General features: G+C 48.6%; 1 protein-coding gene across 1 annotated transcript in view; it reads left to right on the top strand.

Moving 5' to 3' along the window:
- Nucleotides 1-26,312, top strand: part of SPTLC3 (serine palmitoyltransferase long chain base subunit 3) — a 96,713-nt gene that overhangs the window by 30,655 nt on the left and 39,746 nt on the right. Inside the window, exons 6-8 of the mRNA XM_060257660.1 lie at nucleotides 11,753-11,858; nucleotides 14,242-14,461; nucleotides 17,265-17,391. Coding sequence (XP_060113643.1) covers nucleotides 11,753-11,858; nucleotides 14,242-14,461; nucleotides 17,265-17,391 — 453 coding nt within the window. The remainder of the gene's footprint in view (nucleotides 1-11,752; nucleotides 11,859-14,241; nucleotides 14,462-17,264; nucleotides 17,392-26,312) is intronic.

Below are 26,312 nucleotides of genomic sequence, written 5' to 3'. Positions count from 1 at the left end.
AATCCCTGAATGAGCTCCACCACCTTTTTTTCCTACCGAACGACCCCTGGAGTGAAGTATGGATGATCAACATCCGTGCAATTCGCACCGCTCGACTCCTGCTACTTTATACTGTTAAATGTCTTTACTGAATCAGTTTCATTTGCAAATAGCAGTTACCGCTCAGTATCCCCCTATAGCTAGAAGGCATGCTGAGCCCTCCTGGTGGCCAGTTTGGTGTAGTGGTTAAGTGTGCGGACTCTTATCTGGGAGAACCGGGTTTGATTCCCCACTCCTTCACTTGCAGCTGCTGGAATGGCCTTGGGTTAGCCATAGCTCTGGCAGAGGTTGTCCTTGAAAGGGCAGCTGCTGTGAGAGCCCTCTCCAGCCCCACCCACCTCACAGGGTGTCTGTTGTGGGGGAGGAAGGTAAAGGAGATTGTGAGCCGCTCTGAGACTCTTTGGAGTGGAGGGTGGGATATAAATCCAATATCTTCTTCTTCTTCTTCTTCTTCTTGACCCCCTCCCCCCAATAGGGCCAACTGCTGTTTTCCTGGTAAATTTATAGACCTAACGCAGTTCTTCTAATACGAATTATCCTAGGTTTTGTGCTGAAACCAAAAGAAAGTCTTCACCAAATGGTTTTCAGTGGGCTTCTGATTTGGTCCTGGAATTCCCTTTCCTGGCACAGTTCAGGACAGGAATCATAAAGCCACCGGAAGGGACCTCCAGGGTCATCTAGTTCAACCCCCTGCACAATGCAGGAAATTCACAAATAACTCTCCCCCCCCCCACCCCCCCCCCCACCAGTTACCTCTGCTCCATGCACAGAAGATATAAAAAAAGAGGACACGGGGAAAAAACCTCAGGCAATAAAATAGTACACTCTATGTTCTAAGATGCTAAACCCAGGGGTGGAATTCTAGCAGAAGCTCTTTTGCATATTAGGCCACACCCCTCTCATGTAGCCAATCCTCCAAGAGTTTACAAAAAAGAGCCTTGTAAGCTCCAGGAGGATTGGCTACATTGGGGGGTGTGGCCTAATATGCAAAGGCACTTCTGCTAGAATTCCACCCCTGTAGCCAATCCTCCCAAGAGCTTACAGGACTGTTAGTACACGGCCTTCTCTAAGCTCCAGGAGGATTGGCTACATCAGGGGTGTGTGGCCTAATATGCAAAGGAGCTCCTGCTAAAATTCCACCCCTGTAGCCAGTCCTCCAAGAGCTTACAGGACTGTTAGTACACGACCTACTGTAAGTTCCAGGAGGACTGGCTACATCAGGGGTGTGTGACCTAATATGCAAAGGAGCTTTTGCTAGAATTCCACCCCTGGCTAAACCTATATGTATTGTATATGTTACAAAAAATGAGTAAACCACTTATAACAACCAGATGTTTCTTGAAAGAGTCCCATCAATCATGGGAGCATACGAAGGTATTCTCAAAGGTGTAGAGTCCATTTCAAAACAGTCTGTTTTAAAAAGGTTGCTGGAATGCTTCTATGCAGAAAGGAGTTTTAAGCGATATGTTTCAATTCTTCATAACATTTCTGACCGTTTTCCGGACAAGTCCACGTTTCAGGAATCAAAGCCCTTCTTCAGGCTGACATCATAAGAAGAGGAAAATCTCCTTTCGGTTAACAACTTCACTTCACTTAACGAGGTCCCAGTTGCAGTCTTCAAAGCGGCCAAAGCTCAACTAATCCAGAATCTTGGGAATCGCCTCTCCTCCTTGGTGTAGTTTGGTGTAGTGGTTAAGTGTGCGGACTCTTATCTGGGAGAACCGGGTTTGATTCCCCACTCCTCCACTTGCACCTGCTGGCATGGCCTTGGGTCAGCCATAGCTCTGGCAGAGGTTGTCCTTGAAAGGGTAGCTGCTGTAAGAGCTCTCTCCAGCCCCACCCACCTCACAGGGTGTCTGTTGTGGGGTAAGGTAAAGGAAGGTAAAGGAGATTGTGAGCCACTCTGAGACTCTTCGGAGTGGAGGGCGGGATATAAATCCAATATCTTCATCTACCTCACAGGGTGTCTGTTGTGGGGGAGGAAGGTAAAGGAGATTGTGAGCCTCTCTGAGACTCTTTGGAGTGGAGGGCGGGATATAAATCCAATATCTTCATCTACCTCACAGGGTGACTGTTGGGGGGGAGGAAGGTAAAGGAGATTGTGAGCCGCTCTGAGACTCTTCGGAGTGGAGGGCGGGATATAAATCCAATATCTTCATCTACCTCACGGGGTGTCTGTTGTGGGGGAGGAAGGTAAAGGAGATTGTGAGCCACTCTGAGACTCTTCGGAGTGGAGGGCGGGATATAAATCCAATATCATCTTCTTCTCCTTTGCATATTAGGCCACGCCCCCCCCCCCCGATGTAGCCAAGCCAGCTCACAGCAGGCCATGTACTAAGAGCCCTGTAAGCTCTTGGAGGATTGGCTACATCAGGGGTGGGGGGTGGCCTAATATGCAAAGGAGTTCCTGCTACCAAAAAAAGTCATGTCATTGTATCTGTAGTTTGAGAATATAATAATCAGAATAATGAGAGCACCTAGAGGGAAACTATCCATAGTAGACAATTTCTCTGTTGCCTACAGAGGCTTCCAGAAGGCCCGTGACCGAAATCAGTGCTCGAAAGAAGCGCCGCTATCTATCATCCCTCCAGCGACTTATTGTCTTCCGATAAGTTCAAACAGTCAGATAAGTCCAAGCTGATAGACTTGGTAAATATTGCTGAACTGAAACGAAAAATAACAGCTCTCTGGTTCAGCAGATACCAGAATTGTACACGGAAACTTCAGTCGCTCAGCTTCAGGAGAACCTCATGAAAGTTTCGATGAGTATCGTTTCATCTTGGGGTATAGTTTGGTCTTCCCCACCAAGCAGTCCGTCCAAGAGGCAGCTAGTCTCCTGTCCACAGAACCTTACGCTGAAAACCAAAAATGCCTGTTCTTGTCCAAATACCTTATCAGCAGCATGTATTAGAAGTTGTCTTTAAAAAAGAGAGAGAGAGAGAGTGAAAGCAGAATTTTTTCTAAAAGTGTTCTTGAGACAATCTTTCCTACAGATGCTTGGGGTTTTTTTTTTTATATTTATGTTATTTGTAATCCACCTTTCCACCGGGACCCAAGGCGGATTACACAGAGTGAGCCAGAACTGTCAACCAAATGGGACACTCGATGGTTATCGATTTGTAAATTTTATTCCACTTACACCCTGCATACTAGGCCACACCCCCTGATGTAGCCAATCCTCCTGGAGCCTTGAAGATGACACGTTCGGATGTCGTTTGCCATTGCCTGCCTCTGTATAGCAAACCTGGACTTCCACGGAGGTCTTCCGTCCAAGGACTAACCGGGGCTGACCCTATTAGTCTTCCAAGATCTGATGAGATCCGGCTAGGTTGGGTCATCCAGTTCAGGGCCATTAATTAAGTGCCGTTGTTAAGAAACCTTAAGCGTCTAGTTAGTGTCCCTATTAAAGTGAGGCCTGGGGTTCTCTTGGAATTGCAACTGTTCACCAGACTGTAGAAGTCAGTTCCTCTACGGCAAGGCTGGGGAACAGTGGCTCTCCAGATGTTTTTTTTGCCTACAACTCCCATCAGCCCCAGCCAGCATGGCCAATGGCTGGGGCTGATGGGAGTTGTAGGCAAAAAAAACATCCGGAGAGCCACTGTTCCCCACCCCTGCTCTAGAGGAAATGGCAGCTTGGGGGGAGGGGGGGGTGAATTCTTACACAATGTTGCACCCTGCTGTGGTCTTCATTGTCAGAGCAAGGATTCCTGGACTAGCTTAGAGTTCGTGGGATCGTATTCTGATTGGGCTCCTAGCCTCCCTCCGGAGGTGGAGTTTCCCCCAATTTCGGGGCCTCCAACCCGCCGCTACGGAACTGTCTGGCACGGGGAGCCGCGCCCTCAAAGAGCACCGGTGGGCTGTGGTGTGCCTAGTATGACAGCATCATCCGGAAGTGCCATTATCACGCCGGGCACGTCATGGGGGGAACGCTCTAGCATTTGGGAAAAAATTCTGCGATAATCATAGAGTTTTTTCCAAAGTGCTAGAGCGCCCCCCGCCCCCGATGTGCCTGTCGTGATAATGTCACTTCCGGGTGAATGTCATTGCACTGGGCACGTCGTGGCACATGAAGATTCCTTTAGGTGAAGAGGTATGTTTCTCCCTTTCTCCCTTTCTCACAATACGAGAACTTGTGGACACTCAATGAAATTGCTGAGCAGTCGGGTTAGAATGCATAAAAGAATGCATAAAAGAAAGTCCTTCTTCACCCAAAGGGTGATTAACACACTGCCCCAGGAGGTGGCGGCTACAGGCATAGCCAGTTTCAAGAGGGTATTGGATAAGCATATGGAGCAGAGGTCCATCAGTGAACATATATGAACATATGAAGCTGCCTTCTACTGAATCAGACCCTCGGTCCATCAAAGTCAGTATTGTCTACTCAGACTGGAAGCAGCTCCCCAGGATCTCAGGCTGAGGTTTTTCACACCTATTTGCCTGGACCCCTTTTTGGAGATGCCGGGGATTGAACCTGGAACCTTCTGCTTGCCAAGCAAATGCTCTACCACTGAGCCACCGCCCCTCCCTAATAAATAAATATTAGCCACAGCATATTGTTGAAACTCTCTGTCTGGGGCAAGTGATGCTTGGTGCTTGGGAGGGAAACAGCGGGATGGCTTCTAGTGTCCTGGCCCCACTGATGGACCTCCTTTTTTGGGACCACTGTGTGACACAGAGTGTCAGACTGGATGGGCCATTGGCCTGATCCAAGATGGCTTCCCTTATGTTTTTATGCCAGGAGCCAGGTAAGACCTAGCAACCCTAGATTCTGATATTGGAGTGCCTTTTGCCCCACCCTTTTACAGTGTCTCCTTTCTGACTTCTGTTGGAAATATCACTTAAGGCAGGAAGGGGGTCTCCCCCCACCAATGGAGATCCCTCTCATTCAAGAAATGCTGAGAAATGTGGGAGGGGGTCGGTGTGAGGGAAAACAAGCGTCCTTTGATCTGTGCAGCTTCCCCGAGTTGCAGTTTTCCCTTATTGTTAATCAGCTGCATAATCCTGGGTTTGGCGTTAGAAGACAGTTAGTCAGACCTATTTGTGAGTATAATTACTGTGATTACATCAATAATAAAAGTTTTCCCAACACACGGCCCATATTTTTAATTTGTTCCAATTAATTAGTATAACGTGAGTATGCTTCTTTGGAAACCGCACGATTAAATTAGGGATATAGAGTTTAAAATTCAGCCCATGACGTCTCTTTCAGTAGGAACCTTTTGGATGTTCCTCGAGCGTGACGAATTATGATGCAATCCGGTACGATGGGCGACTGCAGGAGGGCGTGGCTTGTCGGTAGTGGGAGAAGAGTTGTAATTTTCCTATCAGGTGCAATAATGGGGAAAAAAGGTGCAGCAATGTATGAAATGGCATACACAAGCAATCTAGAGATGGTATTATTTTGTTGGTTTAACAAAAATCCCAACACACACACATCCCAACTTTGGCCCAAAGTCTTCTGGGACGGTGGGATATAGCTCAAAGTTTGCATTCCTTCTAGGGTTGCCATTCCATAAAAACATAATAAGAACATAAGAGAAGCCATGTTGGATCAGTCCAATGGCCCATCCAGTCCAACACTGTGTCACACAGTGGCCAAAAAATTTATATATATACACACACATATATGCACACTGTGGCTAATAGCCACTGATGGACCTCTGCTCCATATTTTTATCTAACTCCCTCTTGAAGCTGTCTATGCTTGTAGCCGCCACCACCTCCTGTGGCAGTGAATTCCACATGTTAATCACCCTTTGGGTGAAGAAGGACTTCCTTTTATCCGTTCTAACCCTACTGCTCAGCAATTTCATTGAATGCCCACGAGTTCTTGTATTGTGAGAAAGGGAGAAAAGGACTTCTTCCTCTACCTTCTCTATCCCATGCATAATCTTGTAAACCTCTATCATGTCACCCCGCAGTCGACGTTTCTCCAAGCTAAAGAGCCCCAAGCGTTTTAACCTTTCTTCATAGGGAAAGTGTTCCAGCCCTTTAATTATTCCAGTTGCCCTTTTCTGGACTTTTTCCAATGCTATAATATCCTTTTTGAGGTGAGGTGCAGTGCCAGGGAATCCCCAGTTTTCGGGTCTTCAACCCACCGGCAGCCAGCTGGCCCCACCCCCAAACAGGGATGTTAGCATCCCCAATGCAATGATGTCACTCAGAAGTGACATCATCATGGCAGGGATGTTGTGCAGGGACGCTTTGGTATGTGGGCATACTCTATCGCAGGGGTGGCCAACGGTAGGCCAGATGTTTTTGGCCTACAACTCTCATCAGCCCCAGCCAGCACGGCCAGTGGCTGGGGCTGATGGGAGTTGTAGGCCAAAAAAAATCTGGAGAGCTACTGCTGGCCATCCCTGCTCTATCATTTTGCGACTGAAAAAAACCATAGAGTTAACCCAAATACCAGAACGTCCCCGGTCGCGATAACATTTCTAGGTGATGTCATTGTGCTGGGGACATTGTGTGATGTCCCCGCCCACCCCTGGAACTCCCGCCAACGTTTCCCACTCGAGCAAAAGTAAGATCTGGCAGCCCTTGTTCCTCCAGATCCCAAAGTTTTCCATTCCCAGTCTCAACAGATATCTTCACAGTGGCAAAGAGACTCGGGCCAAACCAGACATTGCATCTGCCACCGGTCCAGCGGGGCTTGCCGAGCCCATTTCGCAGACATCCATGATGTTGGGGATCTACCCTTCGCAAGAGTTCTAGGGCCAGCAAGGGGCCAGGGAGCAGGAAGAGGCGGGACTTCCCCCTCCCTCCCCATGCACAGCCATTCTGGCTCCACATAAGCGTTGTGCCTGCGCTGGGGCCCAGGATGCTCAGAAGTGTTAGACCCTCAACATCACATCTGTCTGTAAAACAGTTTGGGGACCACTGGCCTGCCTTGCAGTGGGTGTAACATCTGGTTTGTCCCAGATTTTGAACACTGGAATTGCAAGCAGAGTTCTGTACACACTTCTAAGTTCTTTGGTCAGTGGACTTGAAATGGTGTATCTCTGTTTAGGGTTGCAGTGTGCATTCCTCTGGCACGTGGTGGCACAGGTTATGAAATTCTCTCTCTCTCTCTCTCTCTGAAGAACTGTGTGCACATGAAAGCTTATACCAATCCAATCCAAATACCTTTATTGGCATAGAAATAAAAAGTACAGCATAGCAAATTTACATGGAGTTTCAGCTATAAAAACCAGTCAAATACCAAGAAGGGGAGCTAGTCTTTTGCTCCCTGATTGTTATGGCAGCCAAAAGGTACTTTGCAACCAGGCTTGTGATATGGGAACATTGGTCAGATAGTAGGAAAAAAAAACCCTAACTTCGCTTCAGGTAATCCATAAAAATTAGACAGAATAGGTTTGATTATACAGTTCCGCACTTCCCCATGAAAATCACACTAAAGTAAGACATGGGCGACCGTTTCAAGGTGCCTTCCATTACATGGGCAGACTCTATCCTGATAAGGGAAGTTGGGAAACCTCCCAGACAATACCGCTGAGGGTAGAACATCGAGTCTTACTAACATAAAAGAGCGGTGTAACTGGGATGAAGTAATCTGGGAAAGGTAGGCTTATACCCAGAATTAAACTTCGTTGATCTTAAAGGTACCACTGGACTCAAATTTTGTTCTGCTGCTTCAGTCCAACGTGGCTACTCACCTGAATCTCTCTCTCTCTCCCCCTCTTCCTCCCTCCCCTATCTCTCCCTCCCTCTCCTTCCCTCCCTTTCTTCATCTCTCTTCCCCATCCCTCTCTCTCCCTCTCCCCCTTTCTCCCCTCCCTCTCCCTGTCTCTCCCCTCCCCCTCTCTCCCCTCCCTCCCTCTCTCCCCTCCCTCTCTCTCCCTCTCCCTGTCTCTCCTCCCTCCCTCTCTCCCCTCCCTCTCCCTGTCTCTATAAGCCAGTTTGGTGTAGTGGTGAAGCGCACAGACTCTTGTCTGGGAGAACTGGGTTTAATTCTCCACTCCTCCACTTGCAGCTGCTGGAATGGCCTTGGGTCAGTCGTAGCTCTCTCAGGAGTTGTCCTTGAAAGGGCAGCTGCTGTGAGAACCCTCTCAGCCCCACCTACCTCACAGGGTGTCAGTTTGGGTGGGGGGAAGGTAATTGTGACCGCTCTGAAACTCTGAGAGTCAGAGTATAGGGCGGGATATAAATCCAGTACCATCATCTTCTCCTTCTTCTTTTCTCTCCCCCCCCTCTCTTTCCCGATGTATGAAATGTCAAGATACAAAAATTCAGAATGAATTGGATAAAAATCACCAGCAAACCAGACTTACTTTTAAACGTGCATACAAACTGGTCCCTACCACATTCCTCCCTTCAGGGAATTCACTACAGCATGTCTGGGTTCTGCCCTCTTTATCCATACAGCAGTCCTGAGCAGCACAAACTGAGAGGACAGGCGGGTGGGTTGCCAGTGAGCTTCGAGCCAGTCCGTCCAGCACCATTGCTTGCTGATAATCAGCCCTCTAGGGAGGTACAGTGGCTCAGTGGTTAGAGCATCTGCTTGGTAAGCAGAAGGTCCCAGGTTCAATCCCCGGCATCTCCAACTAAAAAAGGTCCAGGCAGATAGGTGTGGAAAACCTCAGCTTGAGACCCTGGAGAGCAGCTGCCAGTCTGAGTAGACAAGACTGACTTTGATGGACCCAGGGGGGTCTGATTCAGTAGAAGGCAGCTTCATATGTCCATATGATAACTGTGCCCAGTTGGCAGTCTATTGCCTAAACGTTGGTCATTGCTGAAACAAATGGCTTCTAGTTTACATTTGTTCTCAGGTGAAATACCAGATTAAACACCCAATTCTAATACTGATTTTTCTGTCTAAATTTCTGTTGTGTGTGTGTCTTTTTGTGTGTTATTGGCTTAGTATCATGTGACCATGATTCTGCAAATGCTGCATATTCTCATGTCTGCTCGCCCTACAACCTGTAATCTGGACCCCTGCCCCTCCTGGCTTATTAAAGCTTGCCAGAGGGAGCTTAGATATCCTGTACAGGATATCATAAACAGATCCCTGATGGAAGGGCATTTTCCAGCACCTCTGAAAGACGCTGTGGTCCGCCCTCTACTGAAAAAACCAACATTAGACCCGGCCGAATTGACACACTATCGGCCGGTCTCGAATTTACCCTTTTGGGGTAAACTCATTGAGAGGGCAGTGGCGTTGCAGTTGCAGGGTTTTCTGGAGGATGCTTCCGTTCTCGACCCCCATCAGCCCGGTTTCCGTCCAGGTCACGGGATGGAGACAGTGCTGGTTGCTCTGATGGATGATCTTCAGTGGCATCTGGATCGAGGCGGCTCGGTGGTGCTGGTGTTGTTAGACCTATCGGCAGCGTTTGATACGGTTGACCACCAGCTGCTGACTTGCCGTCTTGCCGATGCAGGAATTTGGGGGCTGGCCTTACAGTGGCTCTCCTCCTTCCTTGAAGGTCGGGGACAAAGGGTGGCAATTGGGGGGGAGCTCTCTCAGAGACACCCACTTCATTGTGGGGTGCCTCAGGGGGCAGTTCTCTCCACGATGTTGTTCAACATCTTTATGCGCCCCCTTGCCCAGATTGCACGGAGGTACGGGCTTGGTTGTCATCAGTATGCTGATGATACCCAGCTCTATCTATTGATGGATGACCGGACTGGTGATGTCCCTATAAACCTGGACCGGGCGTTGCAAGCCATGGCTGACTGGCTCAGGCTGAGTGGGCTGAAGTTGAACCCGGCGAAGACTGAGGTCCTTTGTGTGGGCCGCGGTGGACCGGGGGGGGAGGTCACCCTACCGGCTTTTGACGGTGCGCCACTGATACCAGTGCACAGGGTCAAGAGCCTGGGAGTGCTACTGGAATCCTCTTTATCAATGGAGGCCCAGATAACTGCCACTGCTAGAGCCGCCTTCTTTCACCTTAAGAGGGCGAGGCAGTTGGCTCCCTTCTTGGAACGCAGCGACCTAGCAACTGTGATCCACGCAATGGTCACCTCGAGATTAGACTACTGCAATGCCCTCTACATGGGGCTGCCCTTATACCGAACACGGAAACTCAAGGTAGTGCAGAACGCGGCGGCCAGGCTGCTGATGGGACTACCTCGGTGGGAACACGTGCGGCCTGGGCTGCGGGATCTGCACTGGCTGCCGGTTGTGTACCGTGTTCGCTATAAGGTGCTGGTTATCACCTTTAAAGCCCTACATGGCCGAGGACCTGCCTACCTTAGGGACCGCCTCTCCCCATATGTTCCCCAGAGAGCACTGAGATCTAGCTCTCAAAACCTTTTAAAAATCCCTGGGCCAAAAGAGGCTAGACTGAAGACAACTAGAGAGCAAGCCTTTTCAGCAATGGCCCCCCGATGGTGGAATCAACTTCCAGAGATGGTACGAGCCCTGCGGGACCTGAATCAGTTCCGCAGGGCTTGCAAAACCTCTCTGTTTCAACTTGCTTTCGAGACAGAACCTGGCTAAACGGATCTGTACCCATCCAGCCATCTTGTCCTTGATTGTGATCTGTAGCACTTTATGGCACCTGTTTTATCTATTTAATTAATTAATCATGTAACTGTATTTTAACTGAATTGTAATTTTAAAACTGTTCATTTATATTGCATTTCATGTATATCATGGTCCTCCATGTCTGTGAGCCGCCCTGAGCCCGCCTTTGGCGGGGGAGGGCGGGATATAAAAATAAATTTATCTTATCTTATCTTATCTTATCTTATCTTATCTTATCTCACAAGCCGTGGCTAGATGCCTCAGGCTGAGTAGGTTGAAACTAAATCCAGCGAAGACAGAGGTCCTTTGCTTGGGTCGCCGTGGTCTGGGAAGGGAAATTCCCCTTCCAGCTCTTGACGGTGTGCCACTGACAGTGGCGCACAGGGTCAGGAGCTTGGGGGTACTACTTGAGCCTGCCTTAACTATGGAGGCCCAGGTAGCAGCCACTGCTAAGTCCGCATTTTTTCATCTCAGACGGGCGAGGCAGTTGGCTCCCTTCCTGGAGCAGGACGATCTGGCAACAGTGATCCATGCAACGGTCACCTCAAGGTTGGATTACTGTAATACCCTCTACATGGGGCTGCCCCTGTGCCGAATCTGGAAGTTGTAGCTAGTGCAGAATGCCGCAGCTCGGCTGTTATTAGGGCTCCCTAGACAGGAGCACATTCAGCCGGGCCTCCAGGGACTGCACTGGCTGCCAATAATATACCGAGTCCGGTACAAGGTGCTGGCTATTACCTTTAAAGCCCTATATGGCCTAGGACCTGCCTACCTTAGGGACCATCTCTTCCCATATGTCCCCCAGAGAGTACTGCGATCTGGCTCTCGAAATCTGCTTGTAATCCCTGGGCCAAAGGAGGCCCGGTTGAAGTCAACCAGGGACAGGGCCTTCTCAATCACAGCCCCTTGCTGGTGGAACCAGTTACCGGAGGAGGTCAGAGCCCTGCGGGATATTGGACAGTTCCACAGGGCCTGTAAGACAGTCCTCTTCCGGTTGGCTTATAACCGACGGGTACCGAAATACTCTGAAGGTGGGGTAGGGCGGGATATAAATCAAATAAAATAAATAAATAAAATAAATATATATCTTGTTTAAATTCAATAAAAACTGAGAATTGGGGTTTGGGGGGGGGGGAAGAAACTTGGTTTTGTTTTCCTAACTGCAATGCACTTGATATTGACTCCAGAAAGAAAAGATGCTGAAACCATTCTTTTAATTCCCCCACCCCCTTCTTTTTAAATCACTAGATACTCAAAGTTTAGAAAAGCTGCTGAGGGAAGCGGTGATAAACGGACAGCCCCGGAGCCGGAGAGCCTGGAAGAAAATCCTTATTCTAGTGGAAGGCATCTACAGGTATGGGAAGCTTTTACTTGAAAGCAGACTCTCATGTCCTTTCAGGTGTGTTTTTGCAGGGTGCTCCTAACCCATTCTTCTGTAAGGGAAGATCTTGCCTCACTAACCTGTCGCAGTTCTTTGAGGGGGTGAACAAACATGTGGACCAAGGAGACCCAATAGATGTTGTTTACCTTGACTTCCAGAAAGCTTTTGATAAAGTTCCTCATCAAAGGCTCCTTAGTAAGCTCGAGAGTCACAGAGTAAAAGGACAGGTCCTCTTGTGGATCAAAAACTGGCTGATTAATAGGAAGCAGAGAGTGGGTATAAATGGGTAGTCTTCGCAGTGGAGGACGGTAAGCAGTGGGGTGCCGCAGGGCTCCGTACTGGGTCCCATGCTCTTTAACTTGTTCATTAATGATTTGGAGTTGGGAGTGAGCAGTGAAGTGGCCAAGTTTGCAGATGACACTAAATTGCTCAGGGTGGTGAGAACCAGAGAGGATTGTGAGGCACTCCAAAGGGATATGTTGAGGCTGGGTGAGTGGGCGTCAATGTGACAGATGAGGTTCAGTGCAAAGTAATGCACATTGAGGCCAAAAAACCCAGCTACAAATACAAGTTGATAGGGTGTGAACTGGCAGAGACTGACCAAGAGATCTCGGGGTCGTGTAGATAACTCACTGAAAATGTCAAGACAGTATGTGGTCGCAATAAAAAAGGCCAACGCCATGCTGGGAATTATTCTGACTCTGAGAAGGGAATTGAAAACAAAGCCAGTATCATAATGCCCCTGTATAAATGGATGACGTGGTCTCATTTGGAATACTGTGTACAGTTTTGGTCACCATACCTCAAAAAGGATACTATAGCACTGGAAAAAGTGCAGAAAAGGGCAACTAGAATGATTAAAGGTTTGGAACACTTTCCCTATGAAGAAAGGTTAAAACTCCTGGGGCTCTTTAGCTTGGAGAAACGTCGACTGCGGGATGGCATGATAGAGGTTTACAAGATTATGCATGGGATGGTGAAAGTAGAGAAAGAAGTCCTTTTCTCCCTTTCTCCCTCCCAATACAAGAACTCGTGGGCATTCAATGAAATTGCTGAGCAGTCGGGTTAAAACGGATAAAGGAAGTACTTCTTCGCCCAAAGGGTGATTATCATGTGGAATTCACTGCCACGGGAGGTGGTGGCAGCTACAAGCATAGCCATCTTCAAGAGGGGATTGGATAAAAATATGGAGCAGAGGTCCATCAGTAGCTATTAGCCGCAGTATATTATTGGAACTGTCTGGGGCAGTGATGCTCTGTATCCTTGGTGCTTGGAGGGGGGGGCAAAGTGGAAGGGCTTCTAGACCCACTTGTGAACCTCCTGATGGCACTTGGGGTTGTTGTTTTTTGGGGGGGGGGGGGTTGGCCACTGTGTGACACAGAGTGTTGGACTGGAGGGGCCATTGGCCTGATCCAACATGGCTGCTTATGTGACACAGAGTGTTGGACTGGATGGGCCATTGGCCTGATCCAACATGGCTTCTCTTCTGTTCTTATGTGACACAGAGTGTTGGACTGGATGGGCCATTGGCCTGATCCAACATGGCTGCTCTTCTGTTCTTATGTGATAGAGAGTGTTGGACTGGATGGGTCATTGGCCTTATCCAACATGGCTTCTCTTACGTTCTTATGTTCATTGGTCAGCGATACAATTGATGCAGGATGTATGTGGCTGAAATCCTCGAAAGAGCAGCGAGAAGATAGGAATGCCAGGAGCTCACCATTCTTCCTTTCTTTTCAAAATGCACCAGGGCTGGATTAACAAATAGGCCAAACAGGCACCTGCCCGTGGGCCCCCCCGCCCATAGGGACCGCACGCCAGTTTGCCTCTCTCTGCCTCTCCCCTGGAGCTTTGTCAAAGAGGCTTTTGAGAAGGTGCCTGAAGGAGGTATTAGGACAGGGGTGTCAAACATGCGGCCCAGGAGCCGAATCAGGACCCTGGAGAGCTCCTATTAGTCCCCTGAACAACTGGCTGTCATCTGCTTCCTTCTGCATTACAGCTTGCTTTTCAAGACTTGCTGAATAGCAAAGAAGCTACAGAGCAAAACCTCTGTTTTCTCCATTGGCTGAGGCTCCTCCTTTGGGGAGGAAGTGGGGGGGGGAGGGATAGCTTGCTTTGCCAGGCTCTCTCAATTGCATGGCAGAGCCCTATAAGTGTCCTTGCAAGTAAGACAGCATCGTGCACACACTCGAACGTTTATACCCATAATTGAACTTTGTGGGTCTTCAAAGTGGACCACTGGACTCCCACTTTGTTCTGTTGCTTCAGACCACCATGGCTACCCTCCCGAATCAGGCAGTTGAGCCTATCAAGCGAATTGTAAGTATTCACTTCCTGTTTTGTTGGTTTCCCCTAGCATGGAAGGCTCCATCGTACGCTTGCCAGAGATCGTGGCACTGAAGAGAAAATACAAAGCCTACCTCTACTTGGACGAAGCCCACAGCATCGGGGCCGTTGGCCCGACAGGCCGGGGGGTTGTGGAGTACTTCGGAATGGACCCTGATGACATCGACGTACTGATGGGGACATTCACCAAAAGCTTTGGAGCATCTGGAGGCTACATTGCCGGCAGGAAGGTAACCGCAACCTTACACACCTGCAAGTGGAGCAAAAACCCAGGAGCCTGGTTGACCCTGGCTCTTAAAAAATTGGGCCTGGCTTGCTGTAGACATCAGGAACGCAGTTTCCTCTTCTGCCCAGCAGGCTCCCAGAAATGCCTCCTTCAGACCCCTTGTCACAACTCAGGGGGTCTTACCAATTGCTGCCACCACTCTGGGTTAAGGGCCTCCCTTGAGAAGGCCCAGAGTTCCCTCCCAAGACCTTCAGGTCTCCTGTAGCTTAGGCCAACTAATAGCCATGAGGACCAGGCAGAGTGAACAACAACAAAAAGGTTTATTTAAAAGGTCAGTGCAATATAATAACAAACAAGGTGCATAAAACAGTAAAAGGGGTGAAGGGAAAAATAACCGAATGCCCTAACGCATCTGAACTTACTGTTCCTAAACTGCCAGTCAGACCTGGGCCTACTCACCCTTCCTCACGGGGCGAGGGTCTCTTCCTGGCAGCAGCTCTTCCTCAACTCTGCCTCCTAGGAAAAGAACACCTGGGCTTGGTTCTTTTATCTTCTCCTCCCAGGTCCCACCTCTCTCTGGGCCAATTTCCCTCAGAAACCTGGCCACCCAATCAGAGGGACAGAAGGGATCCTGGGAATGTAGTCTTTTCAGTATAACTCCAAGGTAGGCTTTCCTGGGGCTTGCAGGCCTCACCAGGCCCAGGAACATGGCACCCCTTTTTAATGACTCTCTTCCCAAAGAGCAGTCTCTGGGCGTCTGTCTGCCCTCAAATTGAAGGCCTTTGTATGACTCAGAACACACCTGTAGCATAGGTAGCCTGCCACATAATGCGCTTCATAGCACAGGTGAAAACTTTCTGTTTTGAGTCCCCCTTCCTCTTCTCCCAGTGTGGTTCAAGCATTTCACTCATTGCTGCCTTTAAGTACCGTCATAACCATTCAGCCGCTGGGACACCTGTTGATAAATATGCGCTTCTTCTGTGGTTTTCTGATCTTCAGCAAACTGCAGCTTGCTAAATCAGGATTTAATTATAGGGGGTTGCGTGCCACTGCATGTCCTCTTTAATTAAAAGTAATCAAGTGTAAATGGTGGTGTACCGGAGAAAACAGCCACGGGTTTGTAGGCTGGTAACTAGTGTCCGCAAAAGAGCCCCGTGGCGCAGAGTGGTAAGCTGTGGTACTGCAGTCCAAGCTCTGCTCACGACCTGAGTTCAATCCCAGTGGAAGCTGGGTTCATGGATAACTCAGCTTTCCATCCTTCCGAGGTCGGTAAAATGAGTACCCAGCTTGCTGGGGGGAAAGTGCAGATGACTGGGGAAAGCAACGGCAAACCACCCCGTAAAAAGTCTGCCATGAAAACATTGTGGAAGCAACGTCACCCCAGAGTTGGAAACGACTGGTGCTTGCACAGGGGGTTGCCTTTACCTTTACCTACTTCCCAAACACTTTTTAGAGTGCCTTTTTAAAAAGTTCCCAAGAAACCTATCTGCACCCTTCGAAAGCTGTGTGTTCACAGAGGAGAATCTGTTTGGTGTAGTGATTAAGTGTGCAGACTCTTATCTGGGAGAACCAGGTTTGATTCCCCGCTCCTCCACTTGCACCTGCTGGAATGGCCTTGGGTAAGCCATAGCTCTCGCAGGAGTTGTCCTTGAAAGGGCAGCTGCTGTGAGAGCCCTCTCAGCCCCACCCATCTCACAGGGTGTCTGTTGTGGAGGAAGAAGATATAGGAGATTGTAATCCGCTCTAAGACTCTGATTCAGAGAGACGGGCGGGGTATAAATCTGCAGTCTTCTTTTATTCATGTGTGAACCAGTTGCCACTGTGTGTAACTTAGAGAAAGTATGGATTAAAGAAAAAGAGTTATATTAGACGCCCAGCGTACTTGGCGACGGCAGTATATTCTCTCACGAATCTGCCACTTATACACATGCTTCTGGTTTGAATGATTCTGGCCTATGAGCGCAATATTCTGTCTGCGTTAAAACAAAAGAAGGGGGAGGGCGAATTGTATTCAGATTTCCTCTTGTGCAAAGCAGCGAGAAGGGTGCAGCCGTCTGACTGCTGGCAGAGAAGGGGTACAGTTTTGCAAACTCTGTGTCTCAGAAGAAAAGCTGCCAAGGTGTGGAATGGCGGGGTGGGGGCAGGCTTTGGGGTTGCAACAACACCCTGGGTTGGGAAAGCTTGGGGAGCTGTTCCTTTAATTAGTCCTTCATCATGGTGACACGCCGGGTTAATAGTAAAGCCAAATCTAAAAGGATGGACTAATAAATTCCTCAAACGGGTTTTGATGGTGACTCCGTGTCCTTGAAAGGTTCGGCAGTACAAAGAGGCCTGTAAAGCAGGAAGAAAAGCTGTTGAGTTGGTTTGGGGATTGTTTTAGATTAAGAGGCGGAAGACATAAAATGTTGTTGAGCTAAACAAAAATACACACACACGTTCTGCCGCGTGGGAGAAGTGTATCTTAATGATTTAACACAGAGATCACGTCTTGGCCTCCTTCCCAATATAATTTTAACGCTATTTGCTAATTTCTTCCCAAGTGGCCCTTTCGCCACTTGCCCCCCAAAACCGAATTTCACTCGTACAACGAGGCAATTAATTGACTGGCTGGGTTCAGGAAGCAAGTCCAGTCGCCTCATTTTGGGCCGTTCTGCATTCCACCCTCTTGTGGGCCTGCACTGCAGCAGTGTTCCGCTTTTGTGCATCGAGTAGGTTCTTAGGTCTCGCTTTGATCAAGAAGGGAGACGGTGGGGTGGGGGGAAGACGAGGAATGATCCTGCACTGAAATGTCTGTTCTCCGGTTTAAGGAACTAGTGGACTACATACGGACGCACTCCCATAGCGCCACATACGCCGTATCTATATGCCCACCCGTAGCAGAGCAGATCATAAGAGCGATGAAATCTGTCATGGGACTAGACGGCACCACACAAGGTAGGACATCTTGCGAGCTGTCAAGACTGGGTTTGTAAACTCTTGAGAGTGAAAGGGGGAAACTAAGGAGGGGACGGGGGATTGTCAGAAGGCTACGTCGCTGCAGCAGCAGCACATCAAGTTTTGTTTTAGATACTCACTTCCGTGATTATGAATGCATGTGTTCTTTTGAGGTTAATGCAGCAGGTGAGAACATATGAAGCTGCCTTCTACTGAACCAGACCCTGGGTCCATCAATGCCAGTCTCGCCTACTCAGACTGGCAGCGGCTCTCCAGGGTCTCAAGCGGAGGTTTTTCACACCTATTTGCCTGGACCCTTTTTAGTTGGAGATGCCAGGGATTGAACCTGGGGCCTTCTGCTTATCAAGCAGATGCTCAGCCACTGTCCCTCCCAGGGTAGCCGTTCTTCCAGACGCACGGGCAGCTTCCCGCCTCACGCCCCACTGGGCCTCTTTGTTCCAGTGGGAGCAAGGGGTGGAGAGCTATGGTGCCCAATGCCATGATGTCACTTCTGGGTTGTACCTGGAAGCAGGGCCAAATCTAGGAGCGGGGCAGAGGGGGGTGCTTGCCGCAGGCGCCAACGGAGGGGGGCGCCAAATTGGGTATGGAGTCCATTGTATTCTACAGGACCATAAGATAGAATGGTCCACAAGGGGGCATCATTTTTTAATTTTGCCTCCTCCCTCAAAAAACGTGTAGATCCGGTCCTGCCCGGAAGTGACATCATAGCGCTCTGTCTCTGTGGGAAAAACCATAGAGGTGAGCGAATTCCTAGAGCGGCATGACATCAGTTCCGGGTACAAACAGAATGGGACATCATGCGTCATTGCACAATCTTGCTGCCCACCTTCAAAAAACATGTAGATCCGGTCCTGCCCGGAAGTGACATCATAGCGCTCTGTCTCTGTGGGAAAAACCATAGAGGTGAGCGAATTCCTAGAGCAGCGTGACATCACTTCCGGGTACAAACAGAATGGGACATCATGCGTCATTGCCCAATCTTGCTGCCCGCCTTCAAAAGGTTACTGAGGACAACCTTTTTACCTTTGAGGCCTCATCTGCATTCAGCGGCAAGCTCAATTTTGAAGATGTCTCTGTGTCTCCGCCTCATAAAATAAGAACTATGCTGACGTCCGTATATTGTGGTATTTTTACTGTTAGCCTGAATGAAGCAGTCTCTGAAATATTTCATGAAAAGTTCTTAAAATGCCAGTAAGCAACAGTAATTAGGTCAAGGGAGAGTGTGTGTGTGTTGTGTCTGATTATTGTAGATTTTTAGGGTCATTTCTTTGTTTCTTGTCCCAAATGAGGCCCAGTAAGACACTCTTGGATACAGACACCGCATTGGCTTGTTGAAGCAAGTTATAATTGGAGCCATTTTATGTGCCATGAAATGAAAAACTTCCCTGGCACACTTGAAGTCTGCCAAAACCTTTTAGGTGTAACAGGGCCGGTTCCAGGTTTCGAGGGGCCCTGGGCAGAGAGTCCCAAGGGCCCCCCTCTCTTCTTCAACCTACCACCAGGGCCCCCACAGACGCTCTCCCACAGTCCGTGCTCACCACTTCCTGCAGCCTGATCTCCAATTAAACGGAGCTTTTGAAAGTGACAATGGAATTATGAGAAACTGAAGAGGGGCTAGGGTTGGAGATTAGCTTTTTTATTTGGGGTGACAAAAAACCTGGGGTTACACTTATATTTCTTTATATATTACAGTACGTATGTATGTGTGTGTATGTAGGTTATTGGATATATATATATATATAATTAGGTTTACAAGATTATGCATGGGATAGAGAAGGTAGAGAAAGAAGTCCTTTTCTCTCTTTCTTGCAATACAACTCGTGGGCACTCCATGAAATTGCTGAGCAGTCAGGTTAGAATGGATAAAAGGAAGTCCTTCACCCAAAGGGTGATTAACACATGGAATTCACTGCCACAGGAGGTGGTGGCAGCTGCAAGCATAGACAGCTTCAAGAGGGGAATTAGATAAACATCTGGAGCAGAGGTCCATCAGTGGCTATTAGCCACAGTGTATTGTTGGAACTCTGTCTGGGGCAGTGATGTTCTGTATTCTTGGTGCTTGGGGGGGAAACAGCGGGAGGGCTTCTAGTGTCCTGGCTCCACTGGTGGACCTCCTGATGGCACCTGGTATTTTATGGCCACTGTGTGACACAGAGTGTTGGACTGGATGGGCCATCGGCCTGATCCGACATGGCTTCTCTTATGTGCTTATGTTCTTACTTGGATATATATAATTAGTTAATTATGTATATTTATTAAGCGTGTGTGTATACATGTGTGTAAATCTGTAAACTTATATATATAATATATTATATCTATGTTTTATATATAAGTAGTTTATATATAATATATATATATTATATAAACCACATATATACGCTACTTCCAACTGCACACACACAAATTGGTTAAGGAATTAATTCATCTACCACGAGTAAATGATATAAAGTTGATACTGCATACAAACAAGCAATGACAAGAACTGCTGGGACATTTATTTTTACGTCCTGCATCCTGATGCGAAATCATAAATAAACGTTCTGATACGAAATGATAAATGTAATGTAAAATTTTATTTATATCCCGCCCTCCCCCGCCGAAGCAGGCTCAGGGCGGCTTTTTGGTGGGATCCAGTCTGCTCCGTGCTCCATGCCAGCCAGTTCCTCTCCTAACTTCAGCTCCCATCTCATGAGATTTTTGTCTGTGCAGGTCCCCTGATCCCAAACGTGCTCAAAGGGAGCCCCGCCTCCCTTTTTCACCAGTGGAAAAACTGGTTGACCCCAGCTCTTTGCACTTCCACTGACAACTGCAGAGCGACACGACCGTAAAATCGCTGCTAAAAATACTACGCACCGCCATGAAACTTCTAGGTGCCACGCCAGCCTAGCATTTGGGATTTTTTTAAGCCCTGGTTCTCTAGCTGACGTTTGTAGTCAATTGATCGTGTAACTGACAAAGATATTCTCCAATCAGCTACTCTGCACAAAACATTTCCGCCACTTCTTTCATAGTGGCCAAGTTTTGAGGGCCTTCTGAAATCAATAACCTGAAGTGTGACCATTTTTCATTTGCTGAGCAACCGCAGTTCTCATAGCTCTGTGGAAATATTGCCTTCATGTGTTTTTCTGTATCTTGCTTTGCTGTTATTATTATCAGGGTTTTTTCTGAGCAGGAGCGCACAGGAACGCAGTTCCGGCTGGCTTGGTGTCAGGGGGTGTGGCCTAAGATGTAAATGAGTTCCTGCTGGGCCTTTTCCTACAAAAAAGCCCTGTGTGGAACAATGGTGATGCCAAGGGGGTGGCCTAAGATGCAAATGAGTTCCTGTTGGGTTTTTTCCTTTAAAAAGCCCTATGTGCAACAATGGTGGTGCCAGGGGGTGTGGCCTAAGATGCAAATGAGTTCCTGCAGGGCTTTTTCCTTTAAAAATCCCTATGTGCAACAATGGTGATGCCAGGGGGTGTGGCCTAAGATGCAAATGAGTTCCTGCTGGGTTTCTCCTTTAAAAATCCCTATGTGCAACAATGGTGATGCCAGGGGGTGTGGCCTAAGATGCAAATGAGTTCTTGCTGGGCTTTTTCCTACAAAAAAAACCCTGTGTAGAAGAATGGTGCTGCCAGGGGGTGTGGCCAAAGATGCAAACAAGTTCCTGCTGGGCTTTTCCCTACAACAAAAGCCATGATGATGATTTGCTTTGCTATTAGTGATTGCTGATGTTTGATCAGGAGTGTGATTTGCTGGAGCTCCTGTAGCTGTTTGGCTAGGTCTTTAGCATGCCATTATGTAAACATAACTGTACGTGTGTCTGCATTGCTGTGCTTTCAGATCAGATATCAAAGAGGGGGGGGGGTGTTGTCACTCATTAACCCAAATAGGTTCCCGTCCCACTGATGCTCCCTGTGGGATTGCCCAGCGCTGCAAATAATCCCGGCAACTCCGAGACTTCCTTGTGCATTAATAATCACAGGCTTCGTTCGGATATAACGTAATTTAATGGAACTAATTACTTAGCCGGTCATTCCCATGTAGGGCTCTCCTCCAACTGTAGTTGGAGCACAGCTCATTGGAGTCTCAAGCAGACTTCTGAAGCTAGTTTATTAACCGCCGTTCCTCTTGCCTTGCGTTCAGCGTTGCACATAAATGCAGAGCTGTGGGTCGTTCCCTACCGCTCCTTCGTGCCCTACTTCACTGCCGAGGCCCCTGGAAACGAAGGCATCCAACAATAATCCTCCCTTGCCTTCCTCTGCCTCTCACTAGTAGTCTTTACCTCCTGCCAGGCAAAGGATTGGCCAAAGGTTCCAGAGGAGAAAAAACAACTAGCCAGTGGTAACCTAACTGGTGACTTTGCTTCCGTTTACATAAGAACAGAAGAGAAGCCATGTTGGATCAGGCCACTGACTCATCTGGTCCAATACTCTGTGTCACACAGTGGCCAAAAAACCCAGGCACCATCAGGAGGTCCATCAGTGGGACCAGAACTCCAGAAGCCTTCCCACTGTAGCCTCCCAAGCACCAAGAAGACAGAGCATCACTGCCCCAGATATAAGAACATAAGAGAAGCCATGCTGGATCAGGCCAGTGGCCCATCCAGTCCAACACTCTGTGTCACACAATGGCCAAAAAACCCAGGTGCCATCAGGAGGTTCATCAGTGGGGCCAGGACACTAGAAGCCCTCCCGCTGTTTCCCCCCCAAGCACCAAGAATACAGAACATCACTGCCCCAGACAGAGTTCCAACAATACACTGTGGCTAATAGCCACTGATGGACCTCTGCTCCAGATGTTTATCTAATTCCCCTCTTGAAGCTGTCTATGCTTGCAGCTGCCACCACCTCCTGTGGCAGTGAAATCCATGTGTTAATCACCCTTTGAGTGAAGGACTTCCTTTTATCCATTCTAACCTGACTGCTCAGCAATTTCATGGAGTGCCCACGAGTTCTCGTATTGTGAGAAGGGGAGAAAAGTACTTTTTTCTCTACCTTCTCTGTCCCATGCATAATCTTATAAACCTCTGTCATGTCACCCCTCAGTCGACGTTTCTCCAAGCTAAAGACCCCCAAGCGTTTTAACTTTTCTTCATAGGGAACGTGTTCCAACCCTTTAATCATTCTAGTTGCCCTTTTCTGCACTTTTTCCAGTGCTATAATATCCTTTCTGAGGTGCGGCGACCAGAATTGTACACAGTATTCCAAATGAGGTCGCACCATCGATTTATACAAGCTGCAGTACCTGAGTTCGATCCCAGCGGAAGCTGGGTTCAGGTAGCCGGCTCAAGGTTGAGCAGCTTGCTGGGGGGAAAGTATAGATGACTGGGGAAGGCAATGGCAGAGCACCCCATGAAAAGTCTGCTGGGAAAATGCGACGTCACCCCAGAGTCGGAAACAACTGGTGCTTGCACAGGGGACTACCTTTAGCTTACATGTATTTCAATAAGCATTTATTGTAAGGCAAAATACATTGTCACTGACATGTCGAAACCGGCATACCGCAAAGCGGGCATTGGTTATACAGGGGCGTTATGATACTGGCTGACTGGTTTTCAATTCCCTTCCTGATAATCCCCAGCATGGTGTTGGCCTTTTTTGTCGCAGTCGCACGCTGTAGCGACATTTTCAGTGATTTTTCACATGACAAAGACCTTCTGTTGGCTGTTGGGGAACAATATGAGGAGTTTGTATCACAGGTACAAAGGGGGGCACCGAGAGGTTGAGGGGGTTGGAGCCCTTCCCTGTGAGAAAAGGCTGAGGGATCTGGGACTTTTTAGTATTAAAAAAGAGACAACTAAGGGAGGACATGATAGAGGCTAATCGGTTTATGCCTAGGGTGGAGAGAACTGAGAAAGAACTTTTTCTCCCTCTCTCAAAGTTCAGGGCAACCAATGAAGCTGATGGGCGGGAGGTTCAGGACAGACAAAAGGAAATACTACTTCACACCGAGAGGGATTGAGAAGTGGAATTTGCTGCCAGAGGATATCATGGTGGCCACAGGAAGAGACAGCTTTACAAGGGGATTTGGTAGATTCTTGGAGAATGAGTCTGTCAGTGGCTGCTAGCCGTGGTGGCGGAAGAGAACCTCCACATTCAGAGGCACTGAACCTCTGAAATCCCGGAGCCAGGAGGCAATGTCAGGGGAAGGCCTTGGCAACTCCAGAGGAACTGTCTAGCCGCTGTGTGAGATGGGAAGTTGGACTAGATGGACCACTGGTCTCATCCAGCAGGGCTCTTCTGATGTTCTTCTCAAAGGAAGGCCTCAGCCTCTATGGCCTGTTGGTGGACGTCCAGAGGAACTGGTTGGCCACTGTGTGAGACAGGAGGCTGGACTAATGGGCCCTCACTGGTCTGATCCAGCAGGGCTCTTCTGATGTTCTTCTCAGGGAAAGGCCTTGGCCTCTCTGCCCTGTTGTTGGCCCTCCAGAAGAACTGGTTGGCCACTGTGTGGGACAGGAGGCTGGACTAGATGGGCTACTGGTCTGATCCAGCAGGGCTCTTCTGATGTTCTTCTCAAAGGAAGGCCTCAGCCTCTATGGCCTGTTGGTGGACGTCCAGAGGAACTGGTTGGCCACTGTGTGAGACAGGAGGCTGGACTAATGGGCCCTCACTGGTCTGATCCAGCAGGCCTCTTCTGATGTTCTTCTCAGGGAAAGGCCTTGGCCTCTCTGCCCTGTTGTTGGCCCTCCAGAAGAACTGGTTGGCCACTGTGTGGGACAGGAGGCTGGACTAGATGGGCTACTGGTCTGATCCAGCAGGGCTCTTCTGATGTTCTTCTCAAAGGAAGGCCTCAGCCTCTATGGCCTGTTGGTGGACGTCCAAAGGAACTGGTTGTGTGAGACAGAATGCTGGACCAGATGGACTATTGGTCTGATCTGACAGGGCTCTTCTTATGTTAGTATGAAGACCTCAGAGTTCGGGTAGCACAAACAAACACTGTATATTCAATTGCTCATACATTGCTCATTCCATATACACAAACCATACAAAGATATTCTTAAAGTCCCGGTCCACAAAACTCCACTGTATCCCAAAACATGCTTTAAGATGCAATCTTCAATTTCTTGTAAAAAGTGTTGGAGAAGAAAACAGAGACCGGTTTCGGCCACGCCTTTCTCAGTCGTCGCTCACAACGCAAATTGCTGCGTCCACCTCCCCCAATTTTTTGGACCGATCATTCGCTAAATGGGACCCAGTCCTCCTGCGTTGACGGGCATCGCCTCACACAAATTCTGCGGCTGATTGACGGACGCAACCAGCCGTAGAATTTGTCTGAGGGCCCTCGAACCGCCCTGTTGTAAGAATCATGTTACTTAATGCGGCTGCATACAAGTTTCACAACCCAGTCGGGATGAACCCGGCTCCCAACACTCCATTTGTTTATTCATTCACTCCAAGCATGCCCGCCTTTGTCCCGAAGACAGCGTAAGACATCCTATAAGCAATGCCGTGGGAGTAAGGTTGCGGAATTGGAAAACAGTGCAAACAAACAGACAGATACCTGTCTAAGGTGCCACATACCGTAATGCAGAAAGTGGCTTATAAAGGTAGAAGATTATAAAGCAAAAACGGGGGGGGGGGGGTGCAACCCTTCCTGCCCTCCCTTTTGCAATCTGCCAAAGTTCACAGAACCAGCGTTGCTGTCAGAGGACCATCTAGCCTCTGCTGGAAAACCTCCAAAGAAGAAAGCCCACCACCTCCCGAGGAAGAAGAAGAAGACTGCAGATTTATACTCTACCCTTCTCTCTGAATCAGAGTCTTAGAGCGGATTACAATCTCCTATATCTTCTCCCCCCACAACAGACACCCTGTGAGGTGGGTGGGGCTGGAGAGGGCTCTCACAGCAGCTGCCCTTTCAAGGACAACCTCTGCCAGAGCTGTGGCTGACCCAAGGCCATTCCAGCAGGTGCAAGTGGAGGAGTGGGGAATCCAACCCGGTTCTCCCAGATGAGAGTCCATGCGCTTAACCACTACACCAAACTGGCTCTGAAATAATAAATAAAAGCCAGTTCCACTGAGGAACCACTCTGCAGAAAAGGGCAACTAGAATGATTAAAGGGCCGGAACACTTTCCCTATGAAGAAAGGTTAAAACGCTTGGGACTCTTTAGCTTGGAGAAACGTCGACTGCGGGTAGACATGATAGATGTTTACAAGATTATGCATGGGATGGAGAAAGTAGAGAAAGAAGTACTTTTCTCTCTTTCTCACAATACAAGAACTCGTGGGCATTCGATGACATTGCTGAGCAGTCAGGTTAAAATGGATAAAAGGAAGTACTTCTTCACCCAAAGGGTGATTAACATGTGGAATTCACTGCCACAGGAGGTGGTGGTGGCTACAAGCATAGCCAGCTTTAAGAGGGGATTGGATAAAAATATGGAGCAGAGGTCCATCAGTGGCTATTAGCCATGGTATATATGTATGTGTGTTTGTGTGTGTGTGTGTGTGTGTATATACACATACACACATATAGTGGCCACTGTGTGACACAGAGTGTTGGACTGGATGGGCCACTGGCCTGATCCAACAGGGCTTCTCTTACGTGACACGGAGTGTTGGACTGGATGGGCCATTGGCCTGATCCAACAGGGCTTTTCTTACGTTCTTATGTGACACAGAGTGTTGGACTGGATGGGCCATTGGCCTGATCCAACAGGGCTTTTCTTACGTTCTTATGTGACACAGAGTGTTGGACTGGATGGGCCACTGGCCTGATCCAACATGGCTCCTCTTATGTTCTTACGTGACACAGAGTGTTGGACTGGATGGGTCATTGGCCTGATCCAACATGGCTTCTCTTATGTTCTTATGTGACACAGAGTGTTGGACTGGATGGGCCACTGGCCTGATCCAACATGGCTCCTCTTATGTTCTTATGTGACACAGAGTGTTGGACTGGATGGGTCATTGGCCT

The sequence above is a fragment of the Heteronotia binoei genome, chromosome 1 (assembly GCF_032191835.1).
Source record: "Heteronotia binoei isolate CCM8104 ecotype False Entrance Well chromosome 1, APGP_CSIRO_Hbin_v1, whole genome shotgun sequence".
NCBI classification, from domain to species: Eukaryota; Metazoa; Chordata; class Lepidosauria; order Squamata; family Gekkonidae; genus Heteronotia; species Heteronotia binoei.
Note: the sequence above shows the minus strand (reverse complement) of the source record. Positions and strands in the feature narration are given on the sequence as shown.